Genomic DNA, 22,797 nt, shown 5'->3' on the forward strand with positions numbered 1-22,797 from the left:
TGGTTCAATGAGAATGTAATTGATGGCAAAGAGAGTTAATTTCCTGGTATTGGTGTATAACATCAATAAAAATGAATCTGCTTCCTAAGATATTATATGTGTTTAGAATGTCACAAATAATTATCCCCCCTCAATTCCTTGCAACCTTACAAAGAGGCAACAAAAGCCTCCGAGAATATCCTTTGCTATATCACAATATTCTAGAGCTTCGGGAGGGTTGGGTGTACCCAACATAAAATCCTACTATGTGGCAACAATACTTGAAACAGTTATTAGATTGCATGCTGATAGGGGGTATAAAATGTGGGTAGATATGGAGACACACATGGTGCAAGATAAAATTCTCACTCAGTATTTCTGGACTCCAAAAAAACAACTTACTACCTACTACAAAACTCTCCTTGAAAATTTGGGACACAACATCACTCAAATATAAATTTGAATCGTTCCCATCACCACTGCTACCAATAATAGCATTTAAATACTTTGTACCACTATACTAAATGTATAGAAGTAGAAATTCATAAGCTGGGTGATCTCTATTTTGCAACAACACTAAAACGGTTCAAGGACCTAATGGAAAAATTTGGATTATCGCAAAACCAACTCTATGCCTATCAACAAATAGCACACTTTATATGATCAATAAATTCAGATTACAAATCTCTCCGGAGTAATACCTTTGTGGCAAATTCTGGAACGGTAAAGCGGTTTTGTTAGATTGCTACAAAATGCAAACCCAGAGAGACGAAACCCAAAAACTACCCTATGTGGAGAAGTGGGAGCAAGATTTGCAAATTTGCATTTTGCAATTTACACCAGCACAATGGAACGAAAATAGAAACAGTCCAAAAGGAGCTATGCACTGCACAAACCACATAGAAACCCATACAAAAATAACAAGCATATGGTACCTAACGCCCACTAGAAAAGCAAAAATCTGTCAAAACTATGCTACCCTATGCTGGAGACAATGTGGTCAACAGGGTACAGTGCTCCACATGTGGTGGCAATGTGCAAAGATGTTGCCTTTTTGGAACAGGGTCTTTAAATTAATAAAGGAGATACTTAAACAGTACCTACCCCAACTACCACTTCAAATATACCCAATAAAAATAACAAAAGAAGAAAGACGTCTGCTGTTTCAAATTTTCAACACCGCAATAACTCTAATAGTAAAATCTTGGAAAGAAACGGAAACTCCTATGATACAAAAATTAAATACCCAGCTAAACTCGAGGAGAACCATGGAAATAATGTCAGAGACAGATCCAGTCAAGAAAAACAAAATCATCAATGTCTGGGAGCCTTGGTCTTCACACCAGATCTCCATGACCACCTGCATAGCAAATGTCACATAGTAAAATTGTTAGCACAAGGCATGTTAGCTTAAACTGAACTCTCAATAGTTCAAAGATAGTAGAGGGCCTTGGAAAGGTATGGGGAATAGCAAAAAACATGTTTTGTGATCTATAACATGTAATTTGTGAAATTGTCCTTGCATTTTGTACCGTGTACTTTCTTCAATAAAAGCAGAGTTGAATTTTAAAAAAAAAAAGTGTTCAGCATATGGATAATAGAAGTATGCATCAATGAATAGGCAACTTCCATACTTTTGAACTATAGTTAGACATACTGCATGCTAGTGTCAATAATTGGAAGTTATCTACATCAGTAAATCTTATCTATATCACTAAAACTTTTCCTGAGAAAAAATGTTGCAATACAACAGATCTATGGTTCTTTAGCCTAAGAAGCCTACATTTTAAAGTCTTTTTATTTATTGATTTATGTTTTTTTTGTTTGTTTCCAGTTCCCAAAGGTTTGAAGTTGGAAGCAGATTATGAAGGTAAAAGAGCACTTAAATATGAACATTTCCTTCTGACTTGTAAGAAATGTTATAATTATCACAAAAAATATGCTATTAAGAGTCCAGTTATTAAGAGTCCAGTTACTATGTGTGATTCACTAGTAGTTTAGTACAAGGGCAATCATTGGAGGGAAATGCAATAAAATTTGCACAAAGAACAAATTTGCAAATAAAAATTTGCATGTCGCAATATATTATTCATTAGGCTTTTATTGGTTTTTGCATCTTAATTGCGCATTGCGAATCTTAATTGCACATTGCGAATCTTATTTGAGCAGTACAAACCTTTAAGACCTGCTTAAAGGTGGCAATACTTTTGGAGCAAACATAACTTTTTCATTTAGAAGTTTTATTGCATTTAGTGCGTACAAACTATAAAATTCACAATCGCTATCCTACTGTCGTGTGAGAGGCAAAGTGTTTGCAAAGGCAAAAGTTGTTAATTTCATGAACATTTATTTGCTTTGTGAACGTATTGTGAATAATTTTTGCTTAGTGAACGATATTACATTCCTCCATTGGTTCTAGATAAATGAGTCATTTTATTGTGACAATTTGTATAATGGCTTGTTATGATATTAGAACTTAATTAAGATTTATATGTTACCTCAGGGAGACTTGCTTGTGTTATATCTTTATTATATGCAATATGTGTATATTGTATATATATACATTGTGATTTGTATCTAAGAATGTTTTGTAATTACATATTAGATAGTATCAGGACATAACAAAGACAAGCTTCAAAGACACCCAATGTAGCATACAGTTGTTAAATCCCCTCCCCTTTGACCAGGGGCAGCTGGAAAAGCCAACCTTCCTGTCTACACACTGCCTTTCCCCATTCCAATGTCCTGATTCTGGAATGAACTGCCTCAGGAATCCATGCCCTACCCCCCAAGATTAATGTATTGGTCACTGACCAATCAGAACCTGACATGTACTTATGGTCAGTCTATAGGTTAATACAATAGGCTAAGTTAGGCAGAGAGTCCAGAGAGTTCCTGCAGTGAGGACATAAATGACAGACCTAATGGAAGGATGAGTATCCGAGAGGCAGTGGATTTAGATCCAGCATATACATATTTCTAATTGTCTTTGTAACTATTTGTTATACATTCTATGTAGTGTAACTTGTTTTATGTGTATTATTTCTGTAGATATGTGTCAATAGTTTTGTAAATAAATATATATATTTTGATTGAACTATCTCTTTCGTTAAAGAACCCTTATAACCAGGAATACTTATGTACATGTGTATATAAGAATAAATATACATATTTACATAAATATATCCTTGGTCAACATATACATGTTACATGCAGGTTAAGAATTGAGCCCCTTAAATGTATAAAATCATTACTTAATTGAGAAGAAGGGCTAAGCCCTCTGAGTTTTATATAGAAATAGGAGGGGCTAAGTCTGTTAAAATATTTGCTGGTACCCTAGTGTTACTGCCTATGATTAAGAACCGGAGGGAATTAAATGCATAAGGATGAATACCATAGGGTCTGTTTGTATTTTTCTTCTTTTCTAATGGTATTTAGAATACATGTTTGTCTTTTTAAGGACTGAGATGTGTTAAAGGGTATCTTTTTTGATATATGGTGTGCCCTTTAAATATGGGGGCTTTATCCCATTAACCCTGGCCCTTTTTTGACAGCCACTTTTACTCCCAGTTGTGGATTGCACGGAAACCCCAGCACATAAGCACCTTAGGGACCCCCTGACAACTATTTTCAAATAGTTACCCCCAGAACAAATTCCCACCAGGGTCACCTCCCACCAGGCAGTGTAAGGCAGGCAGAGGTGAGAATAATATAGGGTTTTACAGGTGTGAACAATGCAGTATTTTACCATCTGACGTGTGAACAATGCGGGGCCAGTTAATACACATAGCAGCCAGACTTTCATATGGGTGCATTGTCAGATGGGACACAGGGAAAAAACCCAATGGGCCCAGGCCCAAGCCCGCTCCTCTGATCACCTGTTCAAGTTAAGTTAAGAAGAAGAATGGCAGTTTGGGACAAAACATCAACATTATGCAGCACGCATGAGCAGGGGAGTAGATTGCGCACCCGGTGGACCCACAATGCCCCAGTCCAAAGCTGTGGGTGGCATACAAGGAGGGCTGTGGGCTGGATGGCCATGCTCTGCAGCAAAGTTTAGAATAAAGGCCCAGATTTAGTTCAGGGAGAAATCCTGATAATCAAGTCTTATTGCAGATCCCCCCCCCCCCATAATGCTCAATCATGTTTATTATTATTAATATTATTATTAACATGTATTTTTAGAGTGCCAACATATTGTGCAGCAATGTTAAATAAATGTGTTTATACAAAAATCACACAAATTACATATTTAGAACATAGAGTTACATAACAACCAGTTCCGGTATACAAAAGGTGAGGTCCTGTGCAAAACAGCATACAATCTACAAGGGCAAGGGAGTGAGACACAAGGTGTGAGAATGGGCAAGATCAGATTTAAGCAAGGTACGAGATGTAGCATATGGAATTGCATTTGGTACTTAAACAGAATGAGGATAGGTTTCTCTAAATAAGTGTCTTTTAAGAGATCTTTTGAAAGTAGAAAGTTTGGGAGAAAGCCAGACATATCATGGGAGCGTGCAGCCCCTTAAGTCTTGAATGTGAGCATATGAGAAGGTAATGAAAGAAAAGTTGAGGAGCAAGTTAGTAGAGGAGCGTAGTAAGAGGTTGGGTGAGTACCTAAAGATGAGTTCAGAGATGTAGGGTGGGGCAGAGTTATGAAGTGCTTTGACTGTCAGGGTCATTAGTTCAGAATTTTATTCTGAAAGGTAGTGAAAGCCAGTGCAGGGATTGGCAGAGTGGCATGACAGAGGAGGAGTGGTTGCTGAGAGTCTGCCTGGAGGCAGTGTTCATTATGGACTGGAGAGATGACAGTCTCTGATGGGGGGAGGCCAATTAACAGAGAGCTACAGTCATCTAGAGTGATATGATGAGAGAGTGAATAAGAATTTTGGCGGCATCTTGGATGATAAATGATCATGGTTTGGATATGATTTTTAGTTTTGACATGATTTATTAAGTGACTGGATATGAGGATTGAAGGACAGGGCAGAATCAAGGATAACCCCAAGGCACCCGGCCTTGGGAGACAGGGTGCTACTGGAATTGTTAACTGTGATACTGTTAATCTGTACTAGGTCCCATGCTTTTCAACTTGTTTATTAATGACCTGGAGGTGGGCGTTGAGCGTACTGTTTCTATTTTTGCAGATAATACTAAATTGTGCAGAACTATAGGTTCCATGCAGGATGCTGCCACTTTGCAGAGTGATTTGTCTAAACTGGAAAACTGGGCAGCAAACTGGAAAAAGAGGTTCAATGTTGATAAATGCAAGGTTATGCACTTTGGCAAAAATAATATAAATGCAAGTTATACACTAAATGGCAGTATGTTGGGAGTTTCCTTAAAGGGGATCTATCGCAAAATTAAAAATTGGTAAAAAGAATCATTGCATCAAGTTATCAAAATGTCTAAATATAATGTATTAAAAAAAAATGTACAGTTTTTAAAATACTGCCATCATTATAGTGAATCCATGCCTAGCTGCTTCTCTCTTACCTGCCTCTGGCCAGCTCTTAGGTCGGGTCGGGTTTATTTGCATAACAGCACTATCCTCTCTCTCATTGGCTGTCCCTGCTGTCAGTCAGGGCTGTGTAAAGACACATTGGTAGCTCAGGGGCTTCAAAGCTCCTTCGTTGTGTTTCCTTAATAAATTTATGAAGAAACTCCTTCTCTCCCCTGAGCCAGTCCCCCCAGCCAGCCAGCATACCTCCCTTGCAGCCAGCATTGTAGTTTGCTAAGTTTAAAAGCTAAGTTTAAAAGTTCCGTGTTTCACAGTAACCTGCTCTTCCTCTGCAGCTCCCCCTCCCTCCCCTTTCAGTAGGCATGTGGAAATAAAGGTGGACTGATTACTTTCCTTACAACTTTCCTTCCCTGCCACACATTAGCTTGTATACGAGTCCTGAGACACAGGAGTATGTGGCTCCAGATTGATGATGCTGCTTAGCTAATACTCCCGTGTTTCAGGATTTTTATTTGGGGTCCGTACATGTCAGCTGCTTTAGTATATATATGCATATTGGGCAACAAACTGTTCGGTAGACTCTTGTCGTTAATATTTATGGTGTTTTCCAGTGGTATGTAAGAAATTGGGTGAAATAAATGCAGCCAATTGCAATATTTTTAGGTGATTTTCAGAAATGTCTGTTGTTGATATACAACTTCAAGATATGCCCAGTAGTTGTAGTGCAATCCCAATTGAAAGGCTGCAGGTTACACACACCCATTACACACAAGGTAAGTCAGTGTTAAGTAGTGCTTACTAGAACTTCAGGTAACACATACTACTCCTAATTTTATTGCATAGACCTAGATGCACACTTGGGGTATGGGTCTTCAAAGGAGCAAGCAACACCATTAGTCAGAGTAAAGGTGGTCAGTGTCGTAACTATAGAGGAAGCAGACCCAGCGGGGGGGGGAGGAGAACAAGGGGGCAGGGACTCAGTAGAATATTTACCAGTCACTCTGTCTGTACATGACTGGGAGAATGTGCAGACCTTGACAGCCTTACTTTCCTCAAATGGAGCTTCCAGAGTAACAGTTGGTGTGAGGATGCTATTCAGCATGGAGGAGGGTGGGACTTTGCTAGTTGCTAAGTGACATCATAGCTAGTGAGAAGCCACTCCCATTCAGCAGTAGCTTGAACTGTCTCTCAGAGAAAGCACCCTCATTGCATGTAGTAAAATGTCATTTTACAAAAAAAGTAAGCATTTCTGCTAAAGAAATATATTTGAAGATATTATTATTTTCACCCCAACTATCCATGAGGAGATTTTGATTTTCGCGATAGATCCCCTTTAAATGAGAAGGATCTAGGGGTCTTTGTAGATAACACGTTGTCTAATGCTGGGCAGTGTCATTCTGTGGCTACTAAAGCAAATAAAGTTCTGTCTTGCATAAAAAAGGGCATTAACTCAAGGGATGAAAACATAATTATGCCTCTTTATAGGTCCCTGGTAAGGCCTCATCTGGAGTATGCTGTGCAGTTTTGGACTCCAGTCCTTAAGAGGGATATAAATGAGTTGGAGAGAGTACAAAGATGTGCAACTAAATTGGTTAGAGAGATGGAAGACTTAAATTATGAGGGTCAAGGTTGGGGTTGTTTTCTCTGGAAAAAAGGCGCTTGCGAGGGGACATGATTACACTTTACAAGTACATTAGAGGACATTATATGGCAGGGGACCTTTTTACCCATAAAGAGGATCACCGTACCAGAGGCCACCCCTTTAGACTAGAAGAAAAGAACTTTCATTTGAAGCAACGTAGGGGGTTCTTCACAGTCAGGACAGTGAGGTTGTGGAATGCACTGCCGGGTGATGTTGTGATGGCTGATTCAGTTAATGCCTTTAATAATGGCTTGGATGATTTTTTGGACAGAGATAATATCAAAGGCTATTGTGATACTAAGCTCTATAGTTAGTATAGGTATGGGTATATAGAATATAATTAAAAGTAGGGAGGGGTGTGTGTATGGATACTGGGTTTTCATTTGGAGGGGTTGAACTTGATGGACTTTGTATTTTTTCAACCCAATTTAATTTAACTATGTAACATGTTTCTGGGATGTCACGGGTGTTAGTTGGGGGAAAGAGAACCATTTCCATTTCAGAGGTTTCATTTAAGGTAGTGTTCTGACATCCAAGTAGAGATAGTGGACAGACAGGAGGAGACCCAAGTTAAGAGTTCTGGGTTGAGATCAGGAGAGGAGAGTATAGATCTGAGTATTGCCAGCATAGAGGTAGTATTGGAAACCATATGAGTTGATTAGTTTGCTGAGGGAGGAAATGTAAAGAGAAAACAATAAGGGGCCCAGGAAAGAGCCTTGAGGAACCCCAACAGAAAGAGGTAGGGGAAAAGATTATACTCATTGTAGTAGACACTGAAGGAATGATCAGTAAGGTAAGAAGAGAACCAGGACATGACTGTGTCACGAAGGCCAAGCAAATCAAGGGATTGGAGGAGGAGAGGATTATGCACAGTGTCAAATGCAACCAAGAGATCCAGAAGTAGTAGTGAGAAGTGGTTGTTGGCTTTTGCTGTTAAAAGGGCATTAGTAAGTCAGGTTAGGACAGTTTAAGTGGAGTGCTGTTGCCTAAAACCAGATTATAGGGTGTTAGATCTGCTCTATTTTGGGGTGCCAGGCTAATGACTTGAGACAGACTGATCTTTAAATAAGTGGTATTTATTTACAAAGGAACTAAAAGGTATAACATAAAAAGGGAAAAGATAGGGAAAGATGCAATGGAAGGGAGTGGAAAGTGACCTAACTAACAAAGTATTTACAATGCTCTTTATATACACATAAGGAAGACCATTCAAACAAGCATACTACCCTTTTCCCAAAACAAGCCCACCCAAAAGACAGTCCCAGCCAATCAGGTCAATGTTAGCTGTTCTTGAAGATGGTTCATCTCTTCTTAGATAGACAAGGGACTGAAATCAAGTTAGGATGCACTGTGAAAGAAATCCCATAATCCAATGCTCCAGTTATCCCTTTGTTGATCCAGCAGAGAGCAGAGTGTCATTCCCTTGGGAACTCTTGCTATCCCTTCACCCACACTAGTATGTCCAGTTATTTGCATCTCTTTGATATGGACATTACTGTAGCTGTAAGGATTGTTTTATGGCAGGGTGGCTGTTGTCCAGGCTTGCACCGTCACAGTTGCCATTGATGGAAAGGCAGATATCTGTTAACCCATTGCGTGTATGGGCTTATTGTTGAATATCCAAAATTCAGTACTACATTCCCCACTTTTTTTTTTGTGTGTCTGAATGACAAACCTACTTTTGGATATTCTATGAAAACAAACATAATTACTGTCGTGGCAAATCCTCTTCGCAAGTTGTGGCAAATCCTCTTCGGACCTGTGGCTCTCTCTGTGTATTATGCCAATGGGCAGGGGACAGAACATTACACCATTCACTCACATTCACACATGATAAGATATGGCAATAACATCGGTTGTCAATACCACCAAACATTGCACATTACATATACACATACATTTCATGTAGCATAACATCAAATTAACTTTATATAATATAGACATTTGTTCGCTAGTCTGCATATTCTTAAATTAATGTTATTTTTATCCGCATAATGCCTTCTAATTTTATATTTAAATTCACTTCTATGTAAAAACAACGAACCAGATCATTAGCTAAAAACATAAATATAAATAACATACTTATATTGATATATATACATAAACATACTTATTCTAAGAAGAAAGTTGTGCCCTATGCATTCCAGTTAGATTAAGTATGTGTGAGTAATGTTGTTCTGAAACCTGTTTTAATAAAATTCAAAATTCACATTTGCCTCTCAAAACATAACCAAATTCAGTTGATTCAGGGCCCACATTTTTTTTTCCTATGTAGCTTCATGGATCCTGGAAATAAAAAAGCAAGAGTAGGATCATATGCTTAGCATTATTATCTGTTCAATACATTCTGTTAAAAAAATACTATAAAATGAGAGCTCCAAAAAAAACAAAAATAACGATAAAAAATTTAAAAACATTTTCATGCATCTACTGCATCTTTTGATGGTCTTTAGGAACTATGATTAACCCCCATTTGGTACCGGAAAAAAAAACCATAGGTACCATTATGAAAGTAGAGAGTAAAAAAAAAAAAAAAATAAGAAAATGTTAAAAATTAATGGTCTGCAATTTTTAGCAGTGTTTTTAACCAAAACAATGAAGATACTTATTCCATTGCATTGTTGTGGTGACTGTATACAATAGAACACAAAACACTAAACAGAGACAACATGTAAAACAAAGATTTACATTTAACAACACAAATACATGAACAAAAACAAATACCTGTGGACAATAAAGTTAATAATATACCAAGGACACCAGTATTGTCAAGAGATGTTACTGAGTTTAACCCTTTAAGTGCCACAGAACGTAGAATCTACGTTCTGTGGAAAAGTAACTTGAAATGCAGCACTTCCGGGTTCTGGAGCGGAGGAGCGGCTGTTAGAGCCGCTCGCTCCGTTCCGCATCGATCCCCTGCCCCTAGGCAACGAGCAGAGCAGGGGATCGAGTGGCCCCTGGGGCGCGATCGCCCAGGGGCCCAAAAACAGCAGCAGGCACGTGTAACTTACGTGTCCTGCTGCTGCAGCCTACACCGCGCTGGATATCTCCGCCCCCACAGCACAGGCACACAGAGGACGTCGCAGATCTCTTCCTGAGGCCCTTCCAGATCGCCTGCAACAGTCTCCAGCGATTTTTTCAGGTTAGTGCAACAATTACACACACAAACACACCAACACACACTTATTACAGTAATACACACTTAGATTCACACTTACACACACTTACACATACATTTTTGGGGATTGGGGGGGTCACTTACACTCACTGCACTTACACACATGTGCACACGCACACACGCGCACATAACATGTAATTTACCATTTGTACACACGCACACGCACATACATGGCATTGTGGCTTTTTTTTTTTTTCTTATCGCATCGTTTCTTTTTTTGGCTGAAAAAAATGTTTTATTGCCATTACGAATAGCGTATTCGCTAACCGTACTGTGCAATATCTTTTTTATGTTATTTCGGTGATTATATTGCAATTTTGGGTATTTTGGTGCATTTTTAGCATTTTTATTGAATTTTTAGCCATTTTATTGCATTTTCAGCTCTGCGTATGTTGTGTTCACTTGTTTCTAGCCGTATAACCTGTTTGGCCCAGCTAAAATATTCAAACTGTGATTCTGACGGCCGATAACACGAGTCTGGAAAAAAACATTGATTTTTGTGGTTTTATTGGATTTTTTTGCATTTCACTCTTTACTGCCTTATTTTGTTTTGCCTTGTAAATTTTATTTACTATATATCCATTTGGGGGTCTCTGTGCACCACATAGTTTGGTATATCTATGCATATTGGGCATCAAAGTGTTCAGTAGACCCCTGGCGTTCATATTTAGGATGTTTTATGCTGATACGTTACGAAATGTGGGGCATATAATGGGGTAAAATTCAAGCTTTGTGACGATTTTCAGAAATTTCATAAAAACCGTTATGTTCAGCATTGCTTTGCAGTTTGGCAGTTTACAGTAGAAACATTTATTTACCCATATTGTATTCGTCAGAATGTGTACTTTCTGAAAATATATGGTTTTCTGGGGTCTCTGTACTGTTAGGGGGGTCTAATGTCGCATAATACACACACCAGGTGCTCAAATTGAAGCAGCCAGCGCGTCAGCCGTGAAAATGTATATACACTATTGTCATTTGGGGGTCTCTGTGTGCCACATAGTTTGGTATATCTATGCATATTGGGCATCAAAGTGTTCAGTAGACCCCTGGCGTTCATATTTAGGATGTTTTATGCTGATAAGTTACGAAATGTGTGGCATATAATGGGGTAGAATTCAAGCTTTGTGACGATTTTCAGAAATTTGATAAAAACCGTTATGTTCAGCATTGCTTTGCAGTTTGGCAGTTTGCAGTAGAAACACTTATTTACCCATATTGGATTCGTCAGAATGTGTACTTTCTGAAAATATATGGTTTTCTGGGGTCTCTGTACTGTTAGGGGGGTCTAATGTTGCATAATACACACACCAGGTGCTTATATTGCAGCAGCCAGCGCGTCAGCCGTGAAAATGTATATACACTATTGTCATTTGGGGGTCTCTGTGTGCCACATAGTTTGGTATATCTATGCATACTGGGCATCAAAGTGTTCAGTAGACCCCTGGCGTTCATATTTAGGATGTTTTATGCTGATACGTTACGAAATGTGTGGCATATAATGGGGTAGAATTCAAGCTTTGTGACGATTTTCAGAAATTTGATAAAAACCGTTATGTTCAGCATTGCTTTGCAGTTTGGCAGTTTGCAGTAGAAACACTTATTTACCCATATTGGATTTGTCAGAATGTGTACTTTCTGAAAATATATGGTTTTCTGGGGTCTCTGTACTGTTAGGGGGGTCTAATGTTGCATAATACACACTCCAGGTGCTCATATTGCAGCAGCCAGAGCGTCAGCCGTGAAAATGTATATACACTATTGTCATTTGGGGGTCTCTGTGCGCCACATAGTTTGGTATATCTATGCATATTGGGCATCAAAGTGTTCAGTAGACCCCTGGCGTTCATATTTAGGATGTTTTATGCTGATAAGTTACGAAATGTGGGGCATATAATGGGGTAAAATTCAAGCTTTGTGACGATTTTCAGAAATTTGATAAAAACCGTTATGTTCAGCATTGCTTTGCAGTTTGGCAGTTTGCAGTAGAAACACTTATTTACCCATATTGGATTCGTCAGAATGTGTACTTTCTGAAAATATATGGTTTTCTGGGGTCTCTGTACTGTTAGGGGGGTCTAATGTCGCATAATACACACTCCAGGTGCTCATATTGCAGCAGCCAGAGCGTCAGCCGTGAAAATGTATATACACTATTGTCATTTGGGGGTCTCTGTGCGCCACATAGTTTGGTATATCTATGCATATTGGGCATCAAAGTGTTCAGTAGACCCCTGGCGTTCATATTTAGGATGTTTTATGCTGATACGTTACGAAATGTGTGGCATATAATGGGGTAAAATTCAAGCTTTGTGACGATTTTCCGAAATTTGATAAAAACCGTTATGTTCAGCATTGCTTTGCAGTTTGGCAGTTTGCAGTAGAAACACTTATTTACCCATATTGGATTCGTCAGAATGTGTACTTTCTGAAAATATATGGTTTTCTGGGGTCTCTGTACTGTTAGGTGGGCTAATGTCGCATAATACACACACCGGGTGGTTATATTGCAGCAGCCAGCGCGTCAGCCGTGAAAATGTCTATACATATTGTCATTTGGGGGTCTCTGTGCGCCACATAGTTTGGTATATCTATGCACATTGGGTATCAAACTGTTTAGTAGACCCATATGTTTATATTTAGGATGCTTTATGCTGGTAATGATACATGGACAATACGATGCTGGAAAGTTGAAGCTTTGAGGCAATTTCCAGATATTTCACCAAAACCGACAACTTTGGGAAAGCCTTGCGACTCAGTAGTTTGGAGCAATAAGGCATGGGTACCCATTTTAGATTCTGTAGAATGTGTACTTTCCAAAAATGTATGGGTTTGGGGGGTAAACATATATTTCTGTGTTTTTACCCCACAAAAATGCAGTCAATGTGTTGATTTTTCATTAGCTGAAGTTACCCACGGGACTGTTTGTATGCGCTAACTTCATTTTGGGGCCTCTAAATGCCAGATACTTTGGTAAACCTATGAACAATGGCCACCAAACTGTTCGGAGGAACCCTGGCAATCATATTTAGGGTGCTTTTTCTTGGTGCATAACGATACATGGGTGATATGGTGCTGAGAAGTTGAAGCTTTGAGGAAATTTTCAGATATTTCACCAAAACCGACAATTGTGGGAAAGCCTTGCGACTCAGTAGTTTGGAGCAGAAAGGCATGGGTACCCATTTTAGATTCAGTAGAATGTGTACTTTCCAAAAATATATGGGTTTTGGGGGGTAAACATATATTTCTGTTTTTTACCCCACAAAAATGCAGTCAATTTGTTGATCTTTCATTAGCTGAAGTTACCCACGGGACTGTTTGTATGCGCTAACTTCATTTTGGGGCCTCTAAATGCCAGATACTTTGGTAAACTTATGAACAATGGCCACCAAAATGTTCAGAGGAACCCTGGCAATCATATTTAGGGTGCTTTTTCTTAGTACGTAATGACACATGGGTGATATGGTGCTGGGAAGTTGAAGCTTTGAGGAAATTTTCAGATATCTCACCAAAACCGACAATTGTGGGAAAGCCTTGCGACTCAGTAGTTTGGAGCAGAAAGGCATGGGTACCCATTTTAGATTCTGTAGAATGTGTACTTTCCAAAAATATATGGGTTTTGGGGGGTAAACATATATTTCTGTGTTTTACCCCACAAAAATGCAGTCAATGTGTTGATTTTTCATTAGCTGAAGTTACCCACGGGACTGTTTGTATGCGCTAACTTCATTTTGGGGCCTCTAAATGCCAGATACCTTGGTAAACTTATGAACAATGGCCACCAAAATGTTCAGAGGAACCCTGGCAATCATATTAAGGGTGCTTTTTCTTAGTACGTAATGACACATGGGTGATATGGTGCTGGGAAGTTGAAGCTTTGAAGCAATTTTCAGATATTTCACCAAAACCGACAAATTTGGGAAAGCCTTGCGACTCAGTAGTTTGGAGCAATAAGGCATGGGTACCCATTTTAGATTCTGTAGAATGTGTACTTTCCAAAAATGTATGGGTTTGGGGGGTAAACATATATTTCTGTGTTTTTACCCCACAAAAATGCAGTCAATGTGTTGATTTTTCATTAGCTGAAGTTACCCACGGGACTGTTTGTATGCGCTAACTTCATTTTGGGGCCTCTAAATGCCAGATACTTTGGTAAGCCTATGAACAATGGCCACCAAACTGTTCGGAGGAACCCTGGCAATCATATTTAGGGTGCTTTTTCTTGGTGCATAACGATACATGGGTGATATGGTGCTGAGAAGTTGAAGCTTTGAGGCAATTTTCAGATATTTCACCAAAACCGACAATTGTGGGAAAGCCTTGCGACTCAGTAGTTTGGAGCAGAAAGGCATGGGTACCCATTTTAGATTCTGTAGAATGTGTACTTTCCAAAAATATATGGGTTTTGGGGGGTAAACATATATTTCTGTGTTTTTACCCCACAAAAATGCAGTCAATGTGTTGATTTTTCATTAGCTGAAGTTACCCACGGGACTGTTTGTATGCGCTAACATCATTTTGGGGCCTCTAAATGCCAGATACTTTGGTAAACTTATGAACAATGGCCACCAAAATGTTCAGAGGAACCCTGGCAATCATATTTAGGGTGCTTTTTCTTAGTACGTAATGACACATGGGTGATATGGTGCTGGGAAGTTGAAGCTTTGAGGCAATTTTCAGATATTTCACCAAAACGACAACTTTGGGAAAGCCTTGCGACTCAGTAGTTTGGAGCAGAAAGGCATGGGTACCCATTTTAGATTCAGTAGAATGTGTACTTTCCAAAAATATATGGGTTTGGGGGGTAAACATATATTTCTGTGTTTTTACCCCACAAAAATGCAGTCAATGTGTTGATTTTTCATTAGATGAAGTTACCCACAGGACTATTTGTATGCGCTAACTTCATTTTGAGGCCTCTAAATGCCAGATACTTTGGTAAACCTATGAACAATGGCCACCAAACTGTTTGGAGGAACCCTGGCAATCATATTTAGGGTGCTTTTTCTTGGTGCGTAACGATACATGGGTGATATGGTGCTGGGAAGTTGAAGCTTTGAGGCAATTTTCAGATATTTCACCAAAACCGACAATTGTGGGAAAGCCTTGCGACTCAGTAGTTTGGAGCAGAAAGGCATGGGTACCCATTTTAGATTCGGTAGAATGTGTACTTTCCAAAAATATATGGGTTTTGGGGGGTAAACATATATTTCTGTGTTTTTACCCCACAAAAATGCAGTCAATGTGTTGATCTTTCATTAGCTGAAGTTACCCACGGGACTGCTTGTATGCGCTAACTTCATTTTGGGGCCCTCTAAATGCCAGATACTTTGGTAAACTTATGAACAATGACCACCAAAATGTTCAGAGGAACCCTGGCAATCATATTTAGGGTGCTTTTTCTTAGTACGTAATGATACATGGGCGATATGGTGCTGGGAAGTTGAAGCTTTGAGGAAATTTTCAGATATTTCACCAAAACCGACAATTGTGGGAAAGCCTTGCGACTCAGTAGTTTGGAGCAGAAAGGCATGGGTACCCATTTTAGATTCAGTAGAATGTGTACTTTCCAAAAATATATGGGTTTGGGGGGTAAACATATATTTCTGTGTTTTTACCCCACAAAAAATGCAGTCAATGTGTTGATTTCTCAGTAGCTGAAGTAAAGTCCTGAACAATTTGGATGTGCTAACTTCATATTGGTGTCTCTAAATGCCAGATACTTTGGTAAACCTATGCATAATGGGTATCAAATTGTTCAGTGGACCCCTGGCAATCATATTTCAGGTGCTTTTTCTTGGTACCTAATATAGTTTGGGATATGCGGAGCAGCAAAATAAAACCTTTGAAATGATTTTTCAGAATTTTGAATTTTTTGTTGAAAAACCGCTATGTTCAGACAAGCTTTTATGTTTGGTAGTTGGGAGTAGAGAGACATAGTTACCCATTTTGTAATCGGCAGAATGTGTACTTTTCAAAAATGTATGGTTTTCTGGGGTAAACCTACGGTTTCAGGATTTTTTTGCCTTGGAATCTAAAGCATGCCGTTTTCTGCCTTAGTGCTTTCAAAATTCGGTAATATACTGCCGGGAGTTTTTGCTGTACAGAAATCCTAAATCTCCCTAAAACTATACATATCTGGTATTGGCACGTTCGAGAGACATAAGGCTTTCCAAATCAGTTGGATTTTCATCCGTAACATGAAATATTTTTCTGGTATAAATTGATATACGATGAAAAATGGTAATTTTTCATTTTTTTTTGGTATTTAGCACTATAAATTTTTTTGCACAGGTGGAAATACATGAAAACTCAGGCAGATTTAGAAAGCTCAGTTTCTACCGAAAAAAACAATGTATAGTTTTCCTAGGTAAACTATAGGTTTCCCCTCAGAAAATGCCCCTAAAGTGAGAGAGCACAAAATGTTTCAAAAACGGCTGGCATTTCGCGTAACCAAAATGTGAAATTCTGCTGGCACTTAAAGGGTTAAATATTGTTTTTTTTAATTGTTTGCAAACAATTATTTTACTATTGAGCTCATTGATTGTACCACGTGGTTTTAAAAACAATTCACTTATCCATTTAATCTGGGTTATTTAGTCTAAGACACAAAGTCATCAGGTGCTGTGCTCCTTAAAACAAATCTATAACCTGTTGAAACACAAATCATGTTAAAATCACAGTATCGTCTTCATTTTACGGAATAAATGGACAATCACTGTTCCACCAGTACTCTGAAAAAGAAGCATACATATAATTAATATACATAACATTACAAATAACAGTACATATCCATTATACAGTGGTCATGGCCATATCTAGTTTTAATTGTATCACATTCCTTGTCATTAGAAAACAGGCATATTTGTGTTTGGTACACCCTGGGCAAACTGTGCTAAATTGTCCATTAGCATTTGCATAGCAATGTGAGACCAACTGCTGTAAAGCCACAGTGGAATATTTACCCAAGGCATAAAGGGTGGGGCAGTTGTCCCTTCTTTTCCTGTTTTACAGGGAGGTATGCAAAATTCCCTTTTGGGCTCATTTTGGCTCTCTCTTTGATCTCCTGCACTATTGAAACCTGTGTCTATGTTATCAGAGGAGACAACAGTTTCAGGCTCTAGGGGAGGGCTATGGTCAAGGAGATAATCATTTAGATTTCCCTGTGCATCCCCCTCTTGTCTCTGTATTGAATGGATTGGGTAAGTAGAAGTTCTGCAAAATCGAGCAATATGACCATACTTACCACAACTGTAACATTTCCGTGGAAATCTCCTGCTTTGTTGGTATTTAGAAGCAACAGAAATATGTCTCTGGAATTCAAAAGACTCCTGAGACCAATCCCTAAGTGTATTTATAAAGTTGTTTATGAGGTGGCATACCTAAGGGCAGTTCTTGTGTTGTAATCAACACTACATTTATTTGCCATTGAGTAGAGGAAATTGGACTCATCTGGCAACATATCAGGGCAGTTGAATACAACTTTATATAGGGAGAGGTAATCGGTGCAAAATAACATTGGATCATCTCCTTTCCAATACCTTGCATTCCCCAATGCATTTGTACCTCTTGTATCACGCCCACCCAAAATCCTTTGCAACTCTCTTAACCTCCCCAATTTTCATTGATATTGGCCAATATCCCTATGTGCTTACCAACCAGAGGCCTAAGTTCTGCAGCCAACTGATATGGGAGCCATGCTCTAAGCAAGGAACATGCATCTTTATTTCCAAGGTTATATTGTTTGACCACAGCTTCCAATTTATTGGAAAGGCTAATAGGGGATAAATTAGTGTCAAACTTTCCCAATATCTGGGTCAAACTTACAACCTCTTGTATTTTCAGTGCTGCTGAGTTTGAATGAATATTATCAGTTGGCACATGTGTATTATTGATTTGTTGTCTAGCACATTCTGATTGGGGGCTAAAGAGAGATGGACTAGGTAATGTTTGTGGTCTTATACCTTGTTCTCTATCTTTTGTCTTTTGCTCAATAACAGGGCAGACAGTTACTGGGACATTTAGTTCAGGACATTTAGTTCAGGACAGTGAGGTTGTGGAATGCACTGCTGATTCAGTTAATGCCTTTAAGAATGGCTTGGATGATTTTTTGGACAGACAGAATATCAAAGGCTATTGTGATACTAAGCTCTATAGTTAGTATAGGTATGGGTATATATAATTTAATTAAAAGTAGAGAGGGGAGTGTGTATGGATGCTGGGTTTTCATTTGGAGGGGTTGAACTTGATGGACTTTGTCTTTTTTCAACCCAATTTAACTATGTAACTATGTAACTATATCCAGCCTTGCTTTCTAAAGATGTCACCTGTTGTTCTCTGAGCCTGCACCTCTCTTCACAATCCTTCAACTTTTCTTCTAACAAATAATTCTGTTTAGCTAACCGTTCCACCTTCTCCCTCAGTTCTTCTAATTCTGAAATATGATCTTCAGAAGTGCTAGCTGCTACAATAAGTGACTCACCAAACTTTTCCAAGTCTTCTCTAAACTGGGCCTTCTCATTTATCCACTGTTCTGCCTTATTCTCAGCAATACCTTTCATCTTTAATAATGCTTATATTTCATTAGCCATTTTAATTCTCTTTACCATTTTTGCAAGATGATTACATTTTACTTTATTATTGTAACTTTGACACTGTGTCAGTAGACTTTTAAAGGGGACCCGTCACCCAAACAAATTATTCAAAATACTATTTTATCACATTAGTCAAGCAAAATGAACTTTAATTACACTATATAAATTATTTGAATCTTGTTTCCTTCAGTCTGGGAATTCATAATTATAGCAAGCAGGCAGCAGCCATTTTGTGCACACTGTTATTAAAGGGATACTGTCATGGGAAAAAAAAATTTTTTCAAAATGAATCAGTTAATAGTGCTGCTCCAGCAGAATTCTGCACTGAAATCCATTTCTCAAAAGAGCAAACAGATTTTTTTATATTCAATTTTGAAATCTGACATGGGGCTAGACATTTTGTCAATTTCCCAGCTGCCCCATGTCATGTGACTTGTGCTCTGATAAACTTCAATCACTCTTTACTGCTGTACTGCAAGTTGGAGTGATATCACTCCCCTCCCTTTTCCCCCCCAGCAGCCAAACAAAAGAACAATGGGAAGGTAACCAGATAACAGCTCCCTAACACAAGATAACAGCTGCCTGGTAGATCTAAGAACAACACTCAATAGTAAAAACCCATGTCCCACTGAGACTCCTTCAGTTACATTGAGAAGGAGAAACAGCAGCCTGCCAAAAAGCATTACTCTCCTGAAGTGCAGGCACAAGTCACATGACATGGGGCAGCTGGGAAATTGACAAAATGTCTAGCCCCGTGTCAGATTTCAAAATTGAATATAAAAAAATCTGTTTGCTCTTTTGAGAAATGGATTTCAGTGCAGAATTCTGCTGGAGCAGCACTATTAACTGATTCATTTTGAAAAAAAATTTTTTTCCCATGACAGTATCCCTTTAAGACAAGTCTTGTATCATCTCAGAATCTTGTTTGTGCACCAGAATGGGGGACCCGATGTGCATCCCCATGTCCTGGTTACACAATTAAATAGTAAAGAGAATGGGGGAATGTGGGGAGAGCAGGGACATCTAGGAAGTGCTGAATGGAAAGTGAAAGTAATTGCTTGCCCCGCCTCTATGCCCATGGCATAGAGGAGGGGCAGACAATATTTGATTGACAGCTGAGATTTTTAAATGCCCTTACAACAGCTATGAATGCTTTAATAAAAAATAGAAATTTGATTTCATGTTCAATTTGAAAAGGACTTTTATTATACAGATTTTTGTGTCTGGGTGACAGGTCCACTTTAAACTGATGTGTAAAAGACTCATCTGCACATGAATGGTAATCAGCTGAGGCTTATTTGTTTACATATCTTTCAACAAATTCCATGTTTACAACAAACTATACACACTACAAACAATAACTTACACAAACAAAACACTAAGCTTCGCAACAACAACTAACTAGACCTTAGCTTCTACACAATAACTGATCTTCATACCTTACAGAAAGTGTTCCTTAACTTCTTTCCACTAAAAAAAGAGAAACATATCTAATACAATAACTTTCAGTTAACATTAGATAAAAGAAACATATACTTACCTGTGTTAGGCTCCAGGCTTTCTTTTCTGGTCAGTCTGTCTTCTCAAATCTTCTCAGCCATGCAGATTCCTTTTCCTTACAATGATGGGTTTAGTTCCTCAAATCTGAGGTGCCAAGTGTTAGATCTGCTCTATTTTGGGGTGCCAGGCTAATGACTTGAGACAGACTGATCTTTAAATAAGTAGTATTTATTTACAAAGGAACTAAAAGGTATACCATAAAAGGGAACTAACTTAGATGGAGGGAGGTAGAAAGGTATAGGGAAAGATGCAATGGAAGGGAGTGGAAAGTGACCTAACTAACAAAGTATTTACAATGCTCTTTATATACACATAAGGAAGACCATTCAAACAAGCATACTACCCTTTTTCCAAAACAGCCAAACCCAAAATTCAGTCCCATCCAATCAGGTCGATGTTAGCTGTTCTTGAAGATGGTTCATCTCTTCTTAGATAGACAAGGGATTGTGTTTTAATTGTGGTTCTATGAGTCTCTCGGAAGTAATTCAAACACACCAGTTACGTATAAGCAAAGGTTTATTACATACATAGAATGAAGAAGATATACATTACCGAATGAGTATAAGAGCAAAGCACCTTCAATCTGCAACCAAGACTAGGAGATCCTGGAACAGTCAGCAGATTGAATCCCTCAAACGGAGCACGGAAGGTCCTGTGGCGGCATGTGTCAACCCCACAAGTGAGATCTCAACTGACTGAATGGAGACGCCCAGTTTATATAGGCTTAGCAAACAATGAGATCATATAGTAATTTGGTAAGAAGATACAATGATTTGGTTAATAACAGATCTTGCTTCCCATGCGCTCATCAGGATCTGGCCAGACTCCCAACAAGCACATCCGAAGCAGAGCTCCTATTTTAGCTAACTGGTAGCTGAATAGCATATTGTGCCCCTAGCTACAATAAAGGAAAGTCTGATAAGGGCTGCAGAAATCATAAAACATAATACATATGAGAATAATGAACAAGTATTAGGTCATCGAGTTGATTACTTCCCATGATTTCTCTTGCACAACGCTTCTTTATACAGGATTATGGATTATAAAGCCGCCTTGTATACTATAATACAAAGGTTTGTTATACACAATTATACGTTATAAAGCTGTCTTTTTACACTATATTGGGCTCAACATACGACATCGGGTTCAACAGTAGAACAGTTCTTTGTGTTATATTTTTATACAGTTCTTTATCAAAGTATTGCAATGAGCTATTGGGTTTAATCAGAGTATTACCATGAGCCATTATTGAAAAAACTCCTATTAATACAGACTGAAATCAAGTTAGGATGCACTGTGAAAGAAATCCCATAATCCAATGCTCCAGGTATCCCATTGTTGATCCAGCAGAGTGTCATTCCTTTGGGAACTCTTGCTATCCCTGCACCCACACCAGTATGTCCAGTTATTTGCATCTGTTTGATATGGACATTACTGTAGCTGTAACGATTGCTTTATGGCAGGATGGCTGTTGTCCAGGCTTGCACCTTCACAGTTGCCATTGATGGAAAGGCAGATATCTGTTAACCCATTGCGTGTATGGGCTTATTGTTGAGTATACAAAATTCAGTACTACATAGGGGGTCCAGCAGATTATTGTCAGAGAGGAATGGTGCTAGTTAGTTGTAAACTAGGCACTCAAGTAGTTTGGAGATGAAAGTTAGCAGAGATAGGTTGGAGGTTATCAAGACTGGAGGGATCAAGAGATTTTTCAGAATGGGGGTTACAAAGCATGTTTTAGTTGAGAAGGAAAGTAGAAGTTTGGAAGAAATGGGATCAAGTGGGCATGTAGTAAGGTGAGAAGAAGCCTAACGTTTTGAGACTTGTTCATCAGTCACAGGAGAGAAGAAGCACAGAAGAGACTAGGGAGTGTGGTGGAAAGGTGTGAATGTCTGATGGTGTCAATTTTGTTTTTGAAGTGCTCAGCAATATCTTGAGCAGAGACAGACGTGCACTGAGAAAGTGAGGAAGGGTAAAGGTAGGTTTTTGTCAGGGGCCTATCGGCTCCTAGCGGAGAAGTCCGGACCAAGGAGGAAGCTTCAGGACAAAGTTCAATCATCCTGACAGAGGGATACATGACTTTTCAGGAACTGTTCCAGCACTTGGTTTACCCTCTCTGCTGCCCCGCTGGATTGAGGGTGATAGGCAGAGGAGAATTGGAGAGCGATACTCAGATTTTTACACAAAGAGCACCAATACTTGGACACAAGTTGGGAACCTCTGTCTGAGAAAATTTCCACTGGAAAGCCATGAAGTCAGAAGATATATTGAATGAAGAACTGATAGAGTTCAATGGCTGAGGGAAGTTTACAAAGAGGAATAAAGTGTGCCATCTTACTGAAGCGGTCAATAACTACCCATATTACAGTGTTCCCCTTGG

General features: G+C 38.8%; 1 protein-coding gene and 1 pseudogene across 1 annotated transcript in view; one reads left to right on the top strand and one right to left on the bottom strand.

Moving 5' to 3' along the window:
* slc43a1.L (solute carrier family 43 member 1 L homeolog) overlaps window positions 1-22,797 on the top strand; it is a gene marked incomplete at its 5' end in the record, with an annotated part of 502,690 nt that overhangs the window by 329,984 nt on the left and 149,909 nt on the right. Inside the window, 1 exon segment of the mRNA NM_001094328.2 lies at window positions 1,814-1,849. Within this exon segment, the coding sequence (NP_001087797.1) occupies window positions 1,814-1,849 (36 nt within the window).
* Window positions 16,859-20,927, bottom strand: LOC108696305 (annotated as a pseudogene).

Source organism: Xenopus laevis, chromosome 7L (genome assembly GCF_017654675.1).
Source record: "Xenopus laevis strain J_2021 chromosome 7L, Xenopus_laevis_v10.1, whole genome shotgun sequence".
NCBI lineage: Eukaryota > Metazoa > Chordata > Amphibia > Anura > Pipidae > Xenopus > Xenopus laevis.